Source organism: Morone saxatilis, unplaced genomic scaffold (genome assembly GCF_004916995.1).
Source record: "Morone saxatilis isolate NCDOM2014 unplaced genomic scaffold, NCSU_SB_2.0 Contig20, whole genome shotgun sequence".
NCBI lineage: Eukaryota > Metazoa > Chordata > Actinopteri > Moronidae > Morone > Morone saxatilis.
Window position 1 is genome coordinate 12,832,356 of NW_023339763.1, and position 18,366 is coordinate 12,850,721.

At 39.6% G+C, this 18,366-nt stretch overlaps 2 protein-coding genes across 2 annotated transcripts in view; both read left to right on the forward strand.

Annotated features, from left to right (window-relative positions):
* The window catches only part of tiam1a (TIAM Rac1 associated GEF 1a), a 54,171-nt gene extending 43,054 nt beyond the window's left edge, over nucleotides 1-11,117 (forward strand). The window contains exons 18-29 of the mRNA XM_035667017.1: nucleotides 2,745-2,969; nucleotides 3,372-3,440; nucleotides 3,552-3,677; nucleotides 4,028-4,136; nucleotides 4,357-4,536; nucleotides 4,684-4,802; nucleotides 4,905-5,013; nucleotides 6,180-6,238; nucleotides 6,636-6,732; nucleotides 7,869-7,956; nucleotides 8,076-8,248; nucleotides 8,955-11,117. Of these exons, the coding sequence (XP_035522910.1) occupies nucleotides 2,745-2,969; nucleotides 3,372-3,440; nucleotides 3,552-3,677; nucleotides 4,028-4,136; nucleotides 4,357-4,536; nucleotides 4,684-4,802; nucleotides 4,905-5,013; nucleotides 6,180-6,238; nucleotides 6,636-6,732; nucleotides 7,869-7,956; nucleotides 8,076-8,248; nucleotides 8,955-9,619 (2,019 nt within the window). The 3' untranslated portion in view covers nucleotides 9,620-11,117. The remainder of the gene's footprint in view (nucleotides 1-2,744; nucleotides 2,970-3,371; nucleotides 3,441-3,551; nucleotides 3,678-4,027; nucleotides 4,137-4,356; nucleotides 4,537-4,683; nucleotides 4,803-4,904; nucleotides 5,014-6,179; nucleotides 6,239-6,635; nucleotides 6,733-7,868; nucleotides 7,957-8,075; nucleotides 8,249-8,954) is intronic.
* Nucleotides 11,118-13,508: 2,391 nt separating this feature from the next.
* grik1a (glutamate receptor, ionotropic, kainate 1a) overlaps nucleotides 13,509-18,366 on the forward strand; it is a gene marked incomplete in the record, with an annotated part of 25,190 nt that continues 20,332 nt past the window's right edge. Inside the window, 1 exon segment of the mRNA XM_035665919.1 lies at nucleotides 13,509-13,863. Coding sequence (XP_035521812.1) covers nucleotides 13,782-13,863 — 82 coding nt within the window.

Below are 18,366 nucleotides of genomic sequence, written 5' to 3' on the forward strand. Positions count from 1 at the left end.
TGTGTGTGTGTGTGTGTGATTGCGATTGCTTGTATTGCGGATATGCTGCTCTAGAGGTCAGCGATTATGTGATGATACCAGCAGTGCCAATGTTAGAGGTTCAGTTACCAGCAGAGAAACCTATTCTAACAATTAATGTAAGCTTTGTCTGATCTCACTTTGTGATTACATTACATTGCTAATCTTGAATTTTATCCTTTTAATCAGAAAAGTGTAATTACTGACACGTGTGCCAACATTTTCTGTTTTTAGGTTTATGCTCCTTCTCATTTATCAATAAGTCGTACACTGGAAAGTTGTGCATAGTCACGCCTTCCCTTTGCTTCTTAATTAGTAGTGGTGGGAAGGAATTATCCCTCTGTCTCCATCTCCATCTCCCGCCATCATCTGTCTCTGTCCCTGCTCCATCTGTCACTTGGCTGTCACTAATCCCTCTGGCTGTCAAGGGCAAGACCTCGCTTATTAGTGGCAAGAACATCAATGTCATTGCTCTGTTTTGTGTGTGTATAGAAATACATGGGCATGACTCCAATGTGTTTCTGTTCACACATTGATCCTTGCCTCATTTTGTTTGTTCATTAGACAACAGAATTAATTTAACATATTTGAATGTTTACTACAAAGTCAATAATTGTGTGTCTGTTTAAATGAGACCGATTTGGCGAGTTTTTAATTGTAAGCAGTGCAGACTTTGGATGTTTTAACATGACTAACCCTACTGTAAGTGGTGTTTTCAAAGTTGTGTGAATGACTTGGACATTAGCAAGGATTTAACCTATTTAAATGATAATTTGCATTACGTAATTTTGGTCTATTGCATGGTAGTTGCTGTGGTTTCCTTCTAGTGACTGAAGGAGCTCATCTTGACATGATGGGGGGGGGGACGTCAGCATGTGTGTCAAATTGCGTCTGTGTGTGTGTGCGCGTGTCCAGCAGTGTTGCGAAACTGGTTTGAATACCACAATGGAAAATTGTGTTTGTCATTGCTGCAGCCCAGGAAGAGACAAGCCATGGAATCAGCAAAGACAAGCAATGTCCCCAGCTGACCAGCTGTCTGAAAATCAGTCAGTAGAAACACACAAGCAGGCACAGTGTGTTATCACAGATTACAATTGATAAACACTTTCACTGACCCCACATAGATGAGGGTTGGTTCTGTGACATACATTTGCAAAAGCACTTCTATGCCTAACACTGATGACTGCAGGACTAAATTAGAAGCATTAATCCTGTCAACCCAAACGATGGCTGAAAATCAGATTGCTGCTGCTTTGTGTTCTCTGCAGATACAGATTTTGGCTTGCATCACCTGATGCACTCAACCGAGATCCACTGCAATGACTCACCGTGTCTTCTTTTGTGGTGGTTTCATTGCGGTTGTTTGTTTGAATCTAAGACATCTCACAAGAAAGGAAGTGCCTAGTAATAGCCCTGCCTTACCAAATCTTTTTAAAAAAACTTTTCATTTCCTTAAAGCTTTTATGAAAGACAGTTTCAGTATAATTAGGGTTATGACTGTAATGAGTTTTGTTAAGGCTAGAAGTAGGCGTGTAGTGTTGGTCTTAGACAGGAGTTCCATTAAATGAGACATGGAGTATGAATTCCTTGCCATTAGTGTGTGGGCTGAGTTCATTCATTTCCCCCACATTTCAAGTAGATTCATTTTTCTAATTGTCTTTTAATCTACTAGTTATGGCTGAGTAGAGACAGTGAAAAGATTGTAAATGTACATCTCTATTTCTCTATTTCATAGTCCTTCTCTATTTTCATCTCTCAACAGATCCACACAGTTTTAGCAACAGCCTGCCTCGACTTGGCGTGCAAACCACAGATTGAGATTATTCAGAATATTATATTTAGATTCATGTTTGATATGAATCCAGAGATGGTAGTTTTTGATCATAGCAAGCAAATTTGTTAGGTTATATTTTCAGACATTGGAAAGATTAACAATTGTTTTTGATATTTTAGGATTGGTGTATTAGTCATGTTACATTTCCAATTTGCCATAACACATCCAGCCTCTCACTTTTAATGACGCTCCTATGTCACTTTCTCTCGATTTTTCTAGCTCCGGTGCCTACGCACTGTTACGTTCACCTTCGCAGCCTTGGGACTGTGAAAGAATTGGTTAAATGTGGACAGAACCTTTTGATCCTTACTATTTATGCATTAGTGTAGGTTCAGTCAAATCAATACGTAAGATGATTCATCTCCCCTTTTTCCACTAGTGTTTTAGTTTTAGGGGTAGCAGCAATATCAACTCATACTGGTCTTTATAGCCAGAGATAGGCGGATGGAGAGAGCCTATTATTTTTTTATTTTTTTTAAAACATTAGGCCTACTACCAGTTTGACCTGGCAGGTCTGCTCATGCTTGGTATTTTTGATACCAGGGATGTAAGCGGGTGCTGTTATGGCAAGTCTTGCAAGAATGTCTTGTATGAATTGTTTGCTGTGCATATTTTCCAGCTTGTTGCGTGTATCTGTGTATGAACATTATGAATATTGGTATATGTGATAACCTTGTTTTTTGTCTTACTCCTCTACACAAGCCTTTTTTTGTGAAGGAGCTTCTGTTGTATTTCCCGTCCCTCTTACAGTATCTCTCAGGACAACGCATACTTTTTATACAAGTCAAAAATGCACTATAATAGCAGCCTTCTATGACATAAAGCAACCCTTTTAAAAATCCTAAAAATAAGTAGAATGTTTAATGTTCTGTATTTGTCTCTTTGTGTGCAGAGCACGGAGCAGGTCACTGCTTTCTGCCGCAGTCTCCATGACATGAATCCCCTGGAGTGCCCTATGTCATCCTCCTCATCGTCTTCTTCGTCATCCCTCTCCCCGAGCCCTGTGTCAGCTTTGCCACCCACAGCAGGCACTGCCACCCAGAGACAGCTCTCCCACGCAGACAAACTCCGCAAGGTCATCAATGAACTGGTGGAGACCGAAAAGACTTACGTCAAAGTCAGTATAGGCTCTCCTGGAGTGTTTTGTTTGTTTGTGACTAAAGAATTTTTTATGCACAAATCAATAACTAAGTCAGTCATCTGTAAATTAAAGTTAAATCTGTAATCTGTTTTATATAGACACAATGTCATACTATTATTGTTGTCAGTTATAATTATTATGATTATTTTCATAATTATTATAAACATTAATATCATTAACATTATTATCATGATCAACATGTGGGTATGTTCATATTTGTGAAAGCTGATTTCTTTCTGTTATTTAAAATCCTCAGAAATGACTGTGCATTAAACAGCCTTCACATCAACAGACGCCCACGCATGGCCTTCCTTATTCCTTCATCATCTGATTACAGGCTGATCTTGTTCACGTTTCATGTTCATGTGTCTTTTTCAGGACCTGAGCTGCCTAATAGAGTGTTACTTAACACCTCTGCAGAAAGAAAGCTTCCTTACACAGGATGAGGTAATCTACCTGAATAAAAAAAACTATATATATACCTTGACAGTGCTCTTAAGGTAGTAATTGCTCTCAAGGTAGTAGCAGTGTCAGAATGATTCTTTGTGTGTGTTGTAGCTGGACGTTTTGTTCGGTAACCTTGGGGAGATGGTCGAGTTCCAGGTGGAGTTTCTCCGGACGCTGGAAGATGGAATCAGACTGGTGCCGGATCTGGACAGACTGGAAAGAGTGGAGCAATTTAAGGTGAGGAAAGGTTGATCTCTTGAACTCAATGCGTCATTCAGTTTTTAATTCTCTAAAAATTTTGTCTGACTTCAGGATTACATCCACTAGGTGCTGCTGTTCAGTACTGGTTGATACTTGGATAAGTCATGATATATGGCTTATGGTGCTATTGCAGTTTTCTAGACATGTGTTTGCCCGGACTACTTTGGTCAGGCTCAGCAATAAAAATGAGAAATCTCACTGTATTTACATTTTCTCTAACTGCTCCCAAACAAAATACACTGTTGAGACATTTGTGTTTTTGCCTAACTGTTACTCAGAAAGATATTAAGATTGTTAAGGCATGACATGCTTGTTCGTTTCAACAGAAAGTGCTGTTCTCCTTGGGTGGTTCATTCCTGTATTATGCTGATCGCTTTAAGATCTACAGCGCCTTCTGTGCCAGCCACACCAAAGTCCCAAAGGTCCTGGCTAAAGGTAAAACTTCACTTACTCCTCTGATAGTTATACAGTAGTTTATTGCTCTTTACCATAAGCAGAATAGAGATATCTGCAGGGGCTGGTGTAATAAAGGAAGCTTATTGTTTTAGTCACATGCCCTGCAGGTACAGTGGCTTGAATTTAAATGCAGTTGTGTGTATCAGTTTCCTTGCCCCCAGTACAAAATGAATTAATGCTCATATTTCTGCTCCTCCAGCAAAGACCGACCCAGATTTCAAAGCTTTCCTGGCTGAGAGAAACCCAAGACAGCAACATTCATCCACTCTGGAGTCTTACCTAATCAAACCCATCCAGAGGGTCCTGAAGTACCCGCTGCTGCTAAAGGAGCTCTACTCCCTCACTGACCCTGACAGCGAGGAACACTACCACCTGGATGGTAAGCCAGTGTCGTCTTTTTTATTATTCACATCCACTTTTTGATGTAACACTAAACAGTAACCTCTCATCTATGCTCCAGATCAGGGAACTGCAAGTAATGAATATACAAGAAATTATGCTAATGATAAATGTTTGTGCCTTTCAGTTGCAATGAAGGCCATGAACAAAGTTGCGAGTCACATCAATGAAATGCAAAAGCTTCACGAGGAGTATGGTGCTGTTTTCGACCAGCTCATCAATGAACAGACTGCAGATAAAAAAGAGGTAAACACAATTATTTTATTCAAGGTTATCCATTCAATAAATTATCAAATGACTTGAATTTATATTTTACAATCTGTTTATTTCTCTGTCTATTTATTTCAGGTGGCTGACCTCTCAATGGGGGACCTTTTGCTACATTCTACTGTGGTGTGGATAAACCCTCCAGCATCTTTGGTCAAGAGCAAAAAGGACCCTGAGCTGGCTGCTTTTGGTAAGGGTTAATGTTTTACATTTTTTGGATTACATTACCCTATTGGCTTTCTCTATATATGCATTTCTTAGATTCAAATATTTTTTTCATTTCCAAAAGTTTTAGCTGTCTACAAAGTAATAAAGAACTTTTACATAATTGCAGCTAGACTAGAAGTACTCTTCATGCATTTATTAGGCTGAATTTTATATTCAGAACAAAGTCATTCAAAGATTCATTGCAGTTGATATACAGTCCACTTGGTCTATGTTTTGAGTAATGATGGGTAAAAAAAATTAAAATGTTTTCAAACAAAATATTTACAAAATAGATGATGAAATGCCTTTTTGCATCTTTATGCCCAGGTTTGGTCCAAACATTATGTAACTTTAAAATCCTGTCACATCTGCAGGATTTCAGATGGACAGATAATCTGTAATGCTTTCATCCCCATGCTTTAAATACTGAAACAGTGTCTGATGTTTTCTTACAGATGAATACAAATATATTCCATAATATTATACAGTAGATATACAGTAATACAAAAAAGAGCAATTCCACTGTATGTTTGACTGTTTTCCGCACTAGGGAAACATTGCATATGGTATATATGAGAGTATCTTAACACTTGCAGGTGCATGGCACTTAACAGTATCCCACACAGTACTGTCATGCATAGTGTGATGCTTGGTGCTATTTCAGATGTGAAGAAATAGAATTGCTAAAAGGAAAACCCAGTCGGGCATACTACATGAGCAATCTTTGCATTATTTTTTACTTTTAACATTAAGTGCAGCATCTTATAGTAACATTAATGGGATCATGTTAAATTCTCACACACCAAGAAGTGCCTTCTGTCTCAAAATACTTTGGGCAATAAATATTACATCTACATGGTATAAGGGCTTTCTCTGACCAGGTGATAGTGAGTGAAGTGGTTGCTTTGAGCATACAATGTCGTGACTTTGGTCCATTTTCATCTTTTGTGGTGCTGTTACAGTATGCCAGTAGTTTGGGGCTATTTTCCTCAAAAGCTGTAACTAAAAGCATCCATTGACATGCTGCATGAAGCTGTCACTGTGGTAAAATTGGTAATGAAATGTCTTTTTGATATGAGATGAAAGAAAGCAGACCCTCCTAATGGTTTCCTTCATTTCCCTCTTCATCTCTCTCTTGCCCTCATTTAGTGTTCAAAACAGCAGTTGTATTTGTGTACAAAGACTGCTCCAAGCACAGGAAAAAAATCGTAAGTACCCTTTTTCTCATTTTCTGTTGATTAATACAGTCAGAGACGCACTGTGTTGGGGGGAGGTGGGGTGTACTGTGCGGACGGGCTCCGGGCTTCCTCTGAAGTGCATTTTTTTTAAAAATAGCTTTTTTTAGCTTTGGATGGCACATTGAGACAACAAAGAAATTAAGGTTAATGCCTTTATGGACAATAGACTGAATTGAAAGAGGCAAGTTATTGGCAACTGAATAGACTGAAGAGACTTTATATGCACATTTTACTGTTCCCCATTTACAGTACAGTGGATGGTTGAAAAGTGGTTTAACAGACACAGTCATTGCTCTCTTGTGCTCTCTGCTGTCATGTTGATGTATTGCATCATGTATTAGATATCCAACCAGTGTCTCTTTTGCAGGGTGGATCTCACCGCGTGTCCGTGAGTGATGACAAAGATCCTTTCCGTTTCCGTCACATGATCGCAACGGACTCTCTTCAAGTTCGCACCCTTGCGAGTAGGTCTATTTAAACACAGAAACGTGCAGCAAATGTCATTTTCAATCTTACATCACCATTCCTTGAGGTACAATCGGATTCAGGATTAGTTTGATACTGGGGTCCGTTCTATGTTAGTGAATGGTCAATCTCAGTTAGCTCACACCAAACTCAGTGATTAGCTTATTATTTTTTTGTCCCAGCCTCATTGACTAGTATAAAAAATAACTAAACTAGTTTAGGTAGTTGCAAACACTATATACAAGAAAGAAAAACAATAGATTTAATGTAGGTACCAACTAACTGGTACAAAAGGGACTAAAAAGCTACAGCATAATTGGAGCAGATTCTTTTATTTATCATTAGTCTAAAATATGCATTTGACAAGAATTTCAATGTTTAGACAAAGCTCTCTGAGACACCATGTGGAGACTTTAATTTGTCCTGGCAGGGAAGCATAACCCTCAAAATTGATGTTGTCAGTCAGCCAGATGTCCTCATAATGAAAGTCTGTTCAGTGGGGATTTTTGATTGTGCTTAATTCATACATACATTATTACACATTATTCTGTGAGAATATGTGTGTGGAGTCCGCATCAACATTTTGTAATTAACCAAAGTTAAAATATGCTCACAAGGGAGATATTGGACACATTAGTATTTTGGCAGTGCCTGCATTTGTGCTCATTTCACACACTCCAATAGATTTGCTCATCACTTGAAAGTTCACATGAGCCCTAATCACATTGTTCTTTAGGAATAAATGTATTCAGCATTTTTATGTTGAGGTCATAGCAAAGTTTATTTGCGTGCTCTAATTCTAAGATGCTGTTTCGGATGACTCAGTACTCTCTGACTGTGGCCTCAAAGCCTCTGAAGGCCGCTCAGTGTTGCTGCTTTTCTCTCCCACAGAAAATAAATGATAACCTTTTGTAAACAAAACAGATGAATACCTATTAGTAGGTCTGCATGCAATCTTCCTCACATCCTATCTCTCTCCTAGATGAACCTTAAATCACCCTTAGGCAATTCAGCTCAAGTGTTATCGTTTATCTGCCTAATGGCCTGCTGTTAAAAGGAAAGAAATTGATGACGGATATTAACTGAATGCTTTTTATAAATGTAGACCACATCTCTCTTCTCTCCCTCCTCTCAGACTCTGAGGGTACAGCGGTTTGTGAGATAGTTCACACAAGATCCGAATCTGAAGGAAGACCAGAGAGAACCTTCCAGTTGTGCTGCAGGTATGATTTTATTCTCAAAATTTGTGTTCAAAATGTGAACTGAATGTGTTAGACATTAAACAAAAGATCCTTCTCTAGTATATTGTTTTTAAGTTTTTGTATTTTTGTCCAATTTGCAGTTCTCCAGACAGTAAGAAGGACTTCCTGAAAGCCGTCCACTCCATTCTTAGGGAAAAGCAGCGCCGGCAGCTTCTTAAGACGGAGTCTCTGCCACCCAACCAGCAGTACGTCCCATTTGGGGGAAAACGTCTATGTGCCCTCAAAGGGGCGCGGCCCACCATGAACAGAGCAGGTGACAGCAGCTTAAGTCCCTCCACTCAAAACTGTGTTTTTCTTATGTTTATGTCCCCTGAAATGTCAGACTTTGTCTTTGCTGACTTGTATTTGTACAAAGTTTGTCACTAGAGAAGGATTTTCACATCCCTCTACTGAAGTGGGAAGTGTCTGTACACTTCCCTAAAATGTAACCCGGGAAAACTTGATTTGGTACATAACAAATTCAAAAGCCAATCACTGTCTGACAAATGCCGCCAGCAAATAAAACTGAAACCTCCAGCACAGAGTGGACTTGTCAGTACACTAAGCAAGAGTTTGCACTAGCATAATGAAAGTTTTGACAGCAGACATAGTAGACTGTGCAGTTTTTGGATGTAAACCAGACCCTGGAGCTACCTTGCACTGTCTACTATGTAATAACAACGTGTCACCCACTGCCAGCTAACAAAAAACATAAACAAATAAAAGATGCTATCTCCTTTTGTCATTCTGAAACTTGTCAGAGACTTCTCATCTGAGTCTTCGTTTTTACATAGTTTTCAAATGTGTCTGAGGTGTAACTTTATTCTTTGGTCCAGCATATTAAGGTTCCTGTCAACTAGAAGCTAAAGGACCTTAATGTGTTGCCACTAACTCTACAGGCTTATGTTGTCAGTAATGTTTGTAGATGATGTTAACATGATAAAATATGGTGTTCCTTATTTTTTTTTCTCTCTGTTTAGCATCAGCTCCATCGCGAACGTTAGCCCGCAGAAAGCTGGTGAGGAACCGCTTCACTATTGATACCGACCTGGTTTTCCATGGCAACAACAACAACAGCAACGATTCAGAGCCCTCCCAACATTTGTCCTATCCGCCGCTGTCCCAGCATGCTCTTCTTCAAGCCCACAAACCTCAAGGAGAGGACACAGACCGTTGGGTGGAAGAGCAGTTCGACCTGGGTTGCTATGAAGACCAGGGCGAGGGCATCGACGTGGGGCAGGTGAAGGAGACAGACATTTTGAGTGATGACGACGAGTACTGCAAGTCCGTCCGAGCCGCGTCTGCAGAACCTGCCGACCTGGAGGGGAAGATGGAAGGACTCGACCTACAGGGAAGAGAGATGAGGAGCCACAACCTGAACGGACGAGCAGAGACTGGAGGTGAGATGATGCAGAGTGAAATGCAGGAGGAGGAAGTTGACAGAATAAAGCGTGGCGATAACTCAGGCTCGGTAGACTCTTTCACCTCCTGTGGTGTCTCACTGTCCCGCTGTGCAACACCGACTATAAAGCTTGCCCCCTTGAAGAAGCAGTGTGCTGTGGAAGGGGCCACAAACAAGGACCATGATGTCATTTGGGTGCGGCGGGATGACTTTGCTAATGGGTGCAACAGTGACGTCTTCTGATTGGGAGTAACTGAAGTGAAATGAAGACAGTGCAAGAAAATGAGGGAGAGATTGGATACAAGCTTTAAATATGTAGAAATTGGAGGAGAAAATGTGTATTAAACCTCATCCATGCCTCCCTGTATCACAACACAACCCTCTTCTTCCCACATCACCTGCATCTCCCCTATTCTGACAATCCTAAAGTACTGAAACACAGAGTGAGTAAAGAAAAGCAAAATGTGCTCAGCTTCATTTGTTGAGACCCAGAGGTTCTCGTCCAGAACTGCTTAAAAGTGGAACAGAAAGAATACAGGGTCCTCACTGTTTTGGACACACATCCAGGCATCATCACACACCTGTGGAGTTGTAGTTGAACTTATGAACAAGATGGCACTGCATGAACACACAAGTAAACAAGCAAGTGTGTGTATGTATACTGTAAGTGCATATAGTACACGGAAGCACAGACACAGAGACTCTAGGCAGCTACTGTACAATGCACACATCGTACTGAAGCGACGTCCTCACTGAACTGTGACCTTGTGGCCAAAAATGTCTATTTTTCAACACAGGAATGTGGGTGTTCTATTTTTTTGACTCAGTAAATGTGTTTGTATTTTAACACTCAAGGGCTGTGTGTTACTGAACTTCTCTTCAGGGGCTTTTGGCTTAATGCCTGCTGTGTAAAAGATGGTGAGATTCAACTTAGCTTTATTGTGCTTTTTTATTGTTTTAACTTAATATCAGCTGCACATTGGTGTATAGTCAGGAGTACAATAGTGCTGTTAACCTCTTGTATGAAAATGATTTGAAGCTCACTTAGCATATCCTTTTTAAAAGATAGTTTGGACAACAGATGGTCTACCTATTCTTTATTTAATTATTGCCTTTATACTGTAATTTTTAATGTTTACACCACAGTCAGCTACCCAGTGTTACAAACCACCTTTTTCTGTGTTGGTACCAGAAACAGGCTTGAGAGAAAGCCAGCGCTTGTGCCCTTCACATGAATGTCCAGTCTTTACTTTTGTTGCTCAAATAAAATGCCATTGTTATTTTGGTAACTGATGGATTTCATCAAGGTCATTGACATACTGGATCCTTTCTCGCCCCACAGGTCACACTCTCTTCATGCTCCATGTCCTTGATGGATAACATAATTCCCACAACCATCCTGTTTTACTTGAATTTTCTTTTGTTTTGAAAGGAGGTATTCAACAGAGCCATGTTAGTGACTGTATTGTGACTTCAAGGAGAAGAGCAATCACGCAGGTGACCTGTCATCCTCTGACTGATTCAGACATCTTCTTCTGCTCTCTCCAGCTCCTTTGATCTTATGTCATGTCAAGCAGCATTGCTTGAAATAAATTCCTACTGCATTTGTTCCTCTGTCCACCAGGCTGTGCTGTTTCACTATATGTCATCACAACAACGCACGGATTGCTGAGATCAACACAGTCATGTGCACCTTACTGGATGTATTGAACATGCACTTACTACCCAACTGTGAGGGGGGGGGGGGGGCCGGGGGGGGGGGGGGGAGGAATCTGCGAGCTACTCTGATTCAGAGTGTGAGGCGAGTAAAGGGAAATAATACACTTTGGATGTTCTTATTAATGTCTTTTTATTATGATGCTGGTTTCTTAGATTTCCGCTTACTGGGTGACAATGCCCAGTAAGGACGTTCAGACTGTGAGGTACAATCACCTGGCCTTGGAGGCAAATCCTGTGAGAACCCTTTGACTCCTTCCTTTGTACTTTTAAAACTGTGTTCGTACATAAAACTGTGGAGTATTATCATTTTTATGTTAAAATAAATTTTCTAAATTTAATTTTGTCTGAAATGCTTATTTTTATTTTACAAATGATGTAAAATGTGATTCTTAAGTCAAAGGGCTGTCTTCCTCTTCTGCACATTGATACAAAGCTTAGTAACCAAACCTAGCATTTTCATTAACATCAGTAGCCCGTAAAAACTGAGGTTATTGGATGATCACATTCAGTTGATCAAATAAGAACCAATGATCCCGGGCTGCACAGTATTTCATCTGGTAGTGCATGTGCTCCCCATGTAGGCTGGGTCCTTACCGCAGCGAATCCAACCTGTGGACCCTTTGCTGCATGGCATACCTCCTCTTTTACCCCTCCTGTCATGTCTATCTAAATTTCAAAATGGAGGCATAAAAAGCCCCAAAAATATCTAAACAAAAAAAAAAAATTGATCATCCCAGGTGGTTTTGCAGATCTAACTGCAGTCCTGAAAAGTTATTATGTTGAATCTAAGGCATTGAAAAGATGAAAGGATCAGCAAGCAATTTTGATGGGTAACAACAGTTTCTGCAAATAGAGGCAGTTAAAACTTAAAAAGAAAAGCTTGATTTAATTAAATTAATTGCTGTTAATTAATTAAATTAATTAATTAAAAACTGAGGAACAGCATAAAGTAAAAGACATCAAATTTAAATTTCAAAGTAAATTAGACACAGATATGAAGTAAAATAAGACAAATGTATTATTTTACTATAAAATTCAATTTGCCAAACCAGAATGGGCCAATACTGTTTGAAGAAAATTAATTTCCTGTGTCCATAAAGTTACCATATAATCCTTTAATTCAATATGAAGTAGTCCTATTTCTTCAGCTCTAGCAGACATTTACATGTATGGTAGTTAACAGGCTCTACAGAGCAACAATTTCTGCTCAGTATTCATATCAGGTGAGTTTCGTATCAGGAATGTTGCCCAAGGACTCCTTCTGGAGAGGCTGGATGGTCATTTTTCTGAGTTAATTAAGTTTGTCTATAGGCTGTTTGTCAGAGGTCCAGGTTGAGTTGGCAGGTTTTTTCGGATCACTTGGCTCCCTGCTTTGAGGGAGTTCACAAACATTGTGATAAACAAAATGTCAGTTCTGACTTGATGTGGATTTTGCTTTAGGAGAGCAAGACTGTGAGGTGGCTGGCACCAGGAATGTTTGCCTTTTTCCAAATGTCACAGTATCAAACCAGAGTTAACAATCTACAGAATGTTTTAAATCCAACGGTGATGTCTCATAAAGCTGTGTTTTATCCTACATCAATAAAAAACATGGAACGAATAAAGAAAATACAGAATTCAGTCAGGTCTCTATGGAGATGTTAAAAGAGAGGATGAGGGTGGATGTTAGAGGCATCAGGTGACTCTCTTCACATCATTTAAAATATATTCCCCTGGTCCTATACAGACCTTTTTTGAATATTCTTTCTCTAAAGAGTCCTGGGACTGAATGGGAAAGGGTCCAGTGACCCAGGCAGATAAAGATTTTGCTTGTCTGCAGTGAGAGATAATCTGGCATCTGCCCTGTAACCTGAAGATTATTCTCATCAGGACCGGTGGAGGGAACCGCTGCCAATCTCATCTGCTCCCTAATCCGAACCGAATGTAGCTAAACTAGCCAGAGATAACCAGAATGAGACCACGGGTACTTTCAGTGTAAAAGCTGGTCTGTCAAGCTCGAAAAAACAGGTACCATTATTTGGAGAAATTATAATAAAAGAAAAGGTTAATTTAATGTATTTCTAAATAGATGGCCACCATTCTTAAAGGCGCAAATCTCTATTCTCTATTCTGGAGTAATGTCAAATAAAATCAGAATTGTGTGTGTGTGTGTGTAGCTAAGCCTGTACTAATCACAAACATCACATTACATCTTGGGATAGTAAAATAATGAACAAAAACATTAACAACTTAAAATAAAGTGTCTATTTACGTACCTTAACGACCAGGTGTGTGCTGTTATTTAAATGGTTTTTATTTTGAAAAGTCTTACCGGAAACCAATTACATTTCAGCTTGCATGACACTGATCCGTGCGCTCTCACTCCCTCCAGCTCCTGCCGCCTTGGAGGCGCACTGTGAGTAAAAGTGGACGTGCTTACTGACCGCTGGCTGTGGTTTTTGCTGCCAGTCTCTGTGATGTGACTTGGACTAATTTTGTACAGAAAAGTTGGATCCATGTGACTGGTGGTCATCTTTTTTTCCTTTATTTGGTGCGACGGAGTGATGCAGAGTGGAAAAGATCGAATTGGGAATAAAACTTGGGTTGCGCGCTGGCATGGCACGTCAGGTGTGTCGCCGGTGCTCGGATAGAGGCTGTTTCTTTCTGTCATGGTGTCAATGTCCGTGGTGAGTTCTCCTGGAGCACCATGGAGGAAAGAAGGGGACTTTTTTTCTATCTTCTCTTGGCGGCGCAGCTCTGTCTGAGCTTCACACAAGTCCTCAGAATTGGTAAGCGCAACAGCTGTTTACGCACAGTGTTTTCCGGCGTTTCGCCGCGTGTCTGAGAACCAGATGTGTGTGTATGTGAGTTGTCCCATTGTCTGTCAGAGATAGGAGAGCATCTGGGTGTAAAATTAGTAAAAAGAAAATCACTGCATCTCCTTCTAAGTCTTTGTCTGTGGTAAATACAGTTTTTGTGACCTTTAAGTGTTCATGGTTTCCTCTTTTATTCCCTCATTCCATTCGGCGTCAATTCGGTGATATTTCGTGCCTTTGTATCCCATGAAAGTGATTATGGGATTATTTGTTATCAAGGTTACACTGTCAGTGAAGTCAGAACAGAGGAAAGGATTACCTGCATCAAAGGACGAGATACACTTTGACAACTCCACTCCCCCGCTGGTTTATTGTGTTTAGGAGATAAACGTTGCCACCTATAAGCCCTAATAGAGTCCACAAAGCAAATGCAGGAGGTTGTTACAATATTCAGAAATTCATTTTAAATCAAGTAGAATTAAAATGTGTGGATGATCCAAATTGAATATCCCCTCTGAGCTGATCATTAAAACACCCTCCTTTATTAATCATCATCAGTGATAATGCTACCAATAAAGTGAAAGTTTGTTTTATAATAAATAAGTATGACTCAAAATAATCTTTTGAACTTTCAGCATACTTTGTCATCAGATATGTTGTTAGAAGATCAGTCTCCATGCAATATCTTTGAAAGTATCTTATGAATCATTTAAATTTCAATTGGATTTCAAGTTCAGATGTTTTTCCACACCAGAGACTCCTGTTGGGGCATTTTCATTCAAAATATGTTCCCGAGCAGCTGATTTTCACAAACGCTGAAACCTATCCATCACTGGATGTAACATTGCAAGTGAGGGCGATGTAATCATCCTCAGTCCTGCTGTCATAGGCCTTGGAGTGGAGTTAAGAGGAGTGAGAGAACTTCACCTAGACTTGATTAGACAGGAGGTGGCTGGTGAGCGCTGTGGGCTATGTTCATTATCCAAGCGTCTCACTTTCAAGCTTCAAATCAGACCAGAGTCGAACTGTAATATGTGGATCTAATTGATTGAATAAATTGAGAATTGGTGTCACTGCAACCTGTTCCTAGCTTGGAGAGCTCACATACAGTACTGCTCCTGGGTCAGATTACATACAGCAACAAACACATAATGTTTGAAAACATACAGATAATAACGGTGCAGTAGCTTACTATATATCAATAAATTTATGTGAATAATGGGTGGGTGTGCCTTTTGACAGAATAGCTTACCTTCTGGAGGGTCAGAGGGCTAAACAGTCTATGAGTGGGGTTTCTGATAAATTAAAGAGCCTCTCCATACAATTTTAAGACATTTAAAAGGACTCTGTCTTGAATACTTATCTGTGTCTGATATGGTCTACAAAGAAAGTTCAGTTAACTATTTAAGTGCTATTATTTCTCATACATTGAAAAAAAACTGAACTCAAACGCATCTTGGCATGTATTGCAGTGTCTTGTCAATTACTGTATCTGTACTGTAATCTCTTTTTTTGTGTTTTGTAAAGTGGTACACATTATATTTAAGTAGTATTTAAGTATTTAAGTTCTATTATAGGCTATATATCTTGGTACCATCTTGACTTATGCTCGCCCATGTGTTAGATCTTTTTAGCATGGGCAGCATTTGTTAATTTTATGTGGTCCACAGTTGGACATGCAGGGGGTTTCTGATCTGGAGTTCTGGAGCTCTGGGTCAAACATTAATATTCAGGACCATTCAAAGCCAATATGTTCAGGTTTGATGGTTTAGCTCCGACTCCCTTGAACAACACAAGTCTTGACATGTTTAAAAGATTTACATACTTAGACATCAGTGTCCATGGACTGCAAAGTTTGGCTCCAGGTGTCACTTTCTATTAAATGTAGTTGCTTAAGTTAACTTAGAGCTGTAACCTACATTTATGAAAAGGGTACCTGCTTAATTTTATTCATTATTACTTTCTCTCCAACAACTGGCCATTAGGAAAACAAATGAATCTCTCCTTAGCTAAATTGCCAGAGTTTTGGAAAGTTGGCCTCACTTCTGTTGAAGATATATACACAGATAAACCGCAGAATTGGCTGCCTCAGTAGCGTGATCGTTTATCATGCTGGCAGACACCCAGGACTTTTGGTTTTGAGAAAGGAGAGGGAGCTGTAGTTTGTCAAGGAATTGCACTGGATACATTCGTATTCATTTGTATGTATCGATCCTTTGGTCTCATGAGGCATTTCTTGTGATGTGCAGATTTCAGGATGGTGAGTGAAACAGAGTAACTTCTATACATCCTTTTTCTTTGTTTGACTTAGCAGCACCTGTGTCTGTCCCACTTGTGAGCACAAAACTAATGACTTTGGAACCTCAGAGAGACTCAACCTGAAAGGATGCTGTGTTTTTTTCTGTTTAGCTGATTGAAACTGTAACACACACTGCTTTCATGGTACAAATCCAGTGCCAAAAAGGTCTTGTGGAAAATTAGAAGTTGCTCAGTCTAAAATGAAAAGGCTGTGTGATCACCAGGCTGAAATTCCGCCCTGGAGATAAGATTTTGGCCCTTACCACAATGGTTGCTTTGCCATTATTGCTTTTTTTTGCTGTCATTTTAGTGGCAATACAAAAGGGTGTGATGTTCTTAAATAGTAACCTGTTTTTTCAAAATGCTACAATTGTGGCTAATTATCTCATAATTCCTGCTTGAATTCTGGACCAATAGCATCACATGTTAAAGATTGTATACGATTATTCTTCTTGTAATGCACCTTTAGAAGCTCTTGATGTAGGACATGACTTTCAGATGCTGCTCCTACTTCTTTTGGTGCCCTTGCAGTCGATTTCAGTTATTTCTGTCTCTGTTTTTCTCTTTTTCTCCTCTGACATCCCTGATTGCATTTTGTCTTGTTTGCCCATTTGTACGGTTCCCTTGATTTGTTGTCGGGAACGAAATGTTTCCCCTGTGTTTTCTCAACGAGGGTGCGGTGAAATGTCTGTCATTCAGTTGACACCTGAGACCCCCCCTTTTCTTGCCCTCCCAGACGCATTTCCTCCCACCTGAAGCTACTTCACCTCTCCAAAGCGCAGTAGTTTCTGTCACTGCCCGCAAAAAGGAGAACTCTCTTGTCCAGCTCAGTGATCTTTCAGAGATATAAGAAGGATCCACATTTCTTCTATCTCAGGTACTGAGTGGCAGTTTGATGCGTAACTGCCCTCTGCTCAAATGTGGCTATAAATAAAAGATGAGCCAACTATTCTTTTTTCACCATCTGGAGGTCAAACATTCAACTCCAATATGAAGAAGAAAGGATAATTTTCTTATTTTTCACCCCTCGAACTGAAAAATAGTGAAACATGCTGGTACAATAATTAGTAATAAAACCCTGCATGCAAATGTACCCTAATAGCACTTAATCATTCCATTTTCAATCACTAATGTGTACATCTAGCCTTTCCTAGAACTGAGGCAGTCTGATCATTTTAATGATGAAAAAGCAATGTGGGACAACATCAGACACTGCAACACAGCCTAGCAAAGTCCTGTCTATATTTCACCCGATGCAAATGGAAGGTTAGCACATGTCGTTATCTGCTAGTCAAAAATATTTTGTTTGAAAAAGCAGAAATACCATTAAACATTGTTAAATAACACAAATCTTACACAAACATTAATCAAAAATGAGGCAAATAGGAAAACTTTGACTTCATGTTTACACTCATTCTCAATTTGGCCATAATGAGCTGCCTTGTGTTTTAAGCAGACTCCGTGCAGCTTGAGTGTGCTTATATTTTATGCAGATGAAATCTACCTGCAGACCCGAGTCGCATGTTAAAAGCCATTTATGGAGTGCTGTTGGTCCTCAGAAACTTTTAACACTCATTTATGCTGTCTTGTAGGCCAGATGGATGTGTGTTCCTGAGGCAAATTATTCCTCATTATTTGGAAGCTGAATGAATGCTTTTAGTGCTCTGAGGTACATTAATTCATTTGCAAGGAAAAAACACCTTGTTTTTTTAAAAAATTGCCATTTTTATGACTGCAGCAGTCACAACCTGCATTAGAGTTCAAGATCAGATGACACACGACTAACGTAAAACATAATTATTTATAATTAAGGTGACAGATAGATGTTTCGAGATTCTCCATGTACACACCTCAACCAGCACACACACACCCACACAAACACTCAAAACAAACAAAATCTTTATCTCCCAGGTGGGGTTGTTGAGGATTGATCGGTCTGCGTGAAGGTTGAAGTCAGATTTGTTCTCCGTTTTTGTTTTTATGTTTTCCTCCCACCACAGCAGGCAGATAAATCTCTCATACATCTGTTATACTGTAGCACATATCCACATTTTTATGGCACAGTTTTCCTCCAATACCTGTACCTGGTAATCACAGTAATTGCAGAAGAAATGACATGTTTATGTTAATGGTCTAATGGTTCTTGATTATAATTACTAATTTGATGCTGTTGCATTT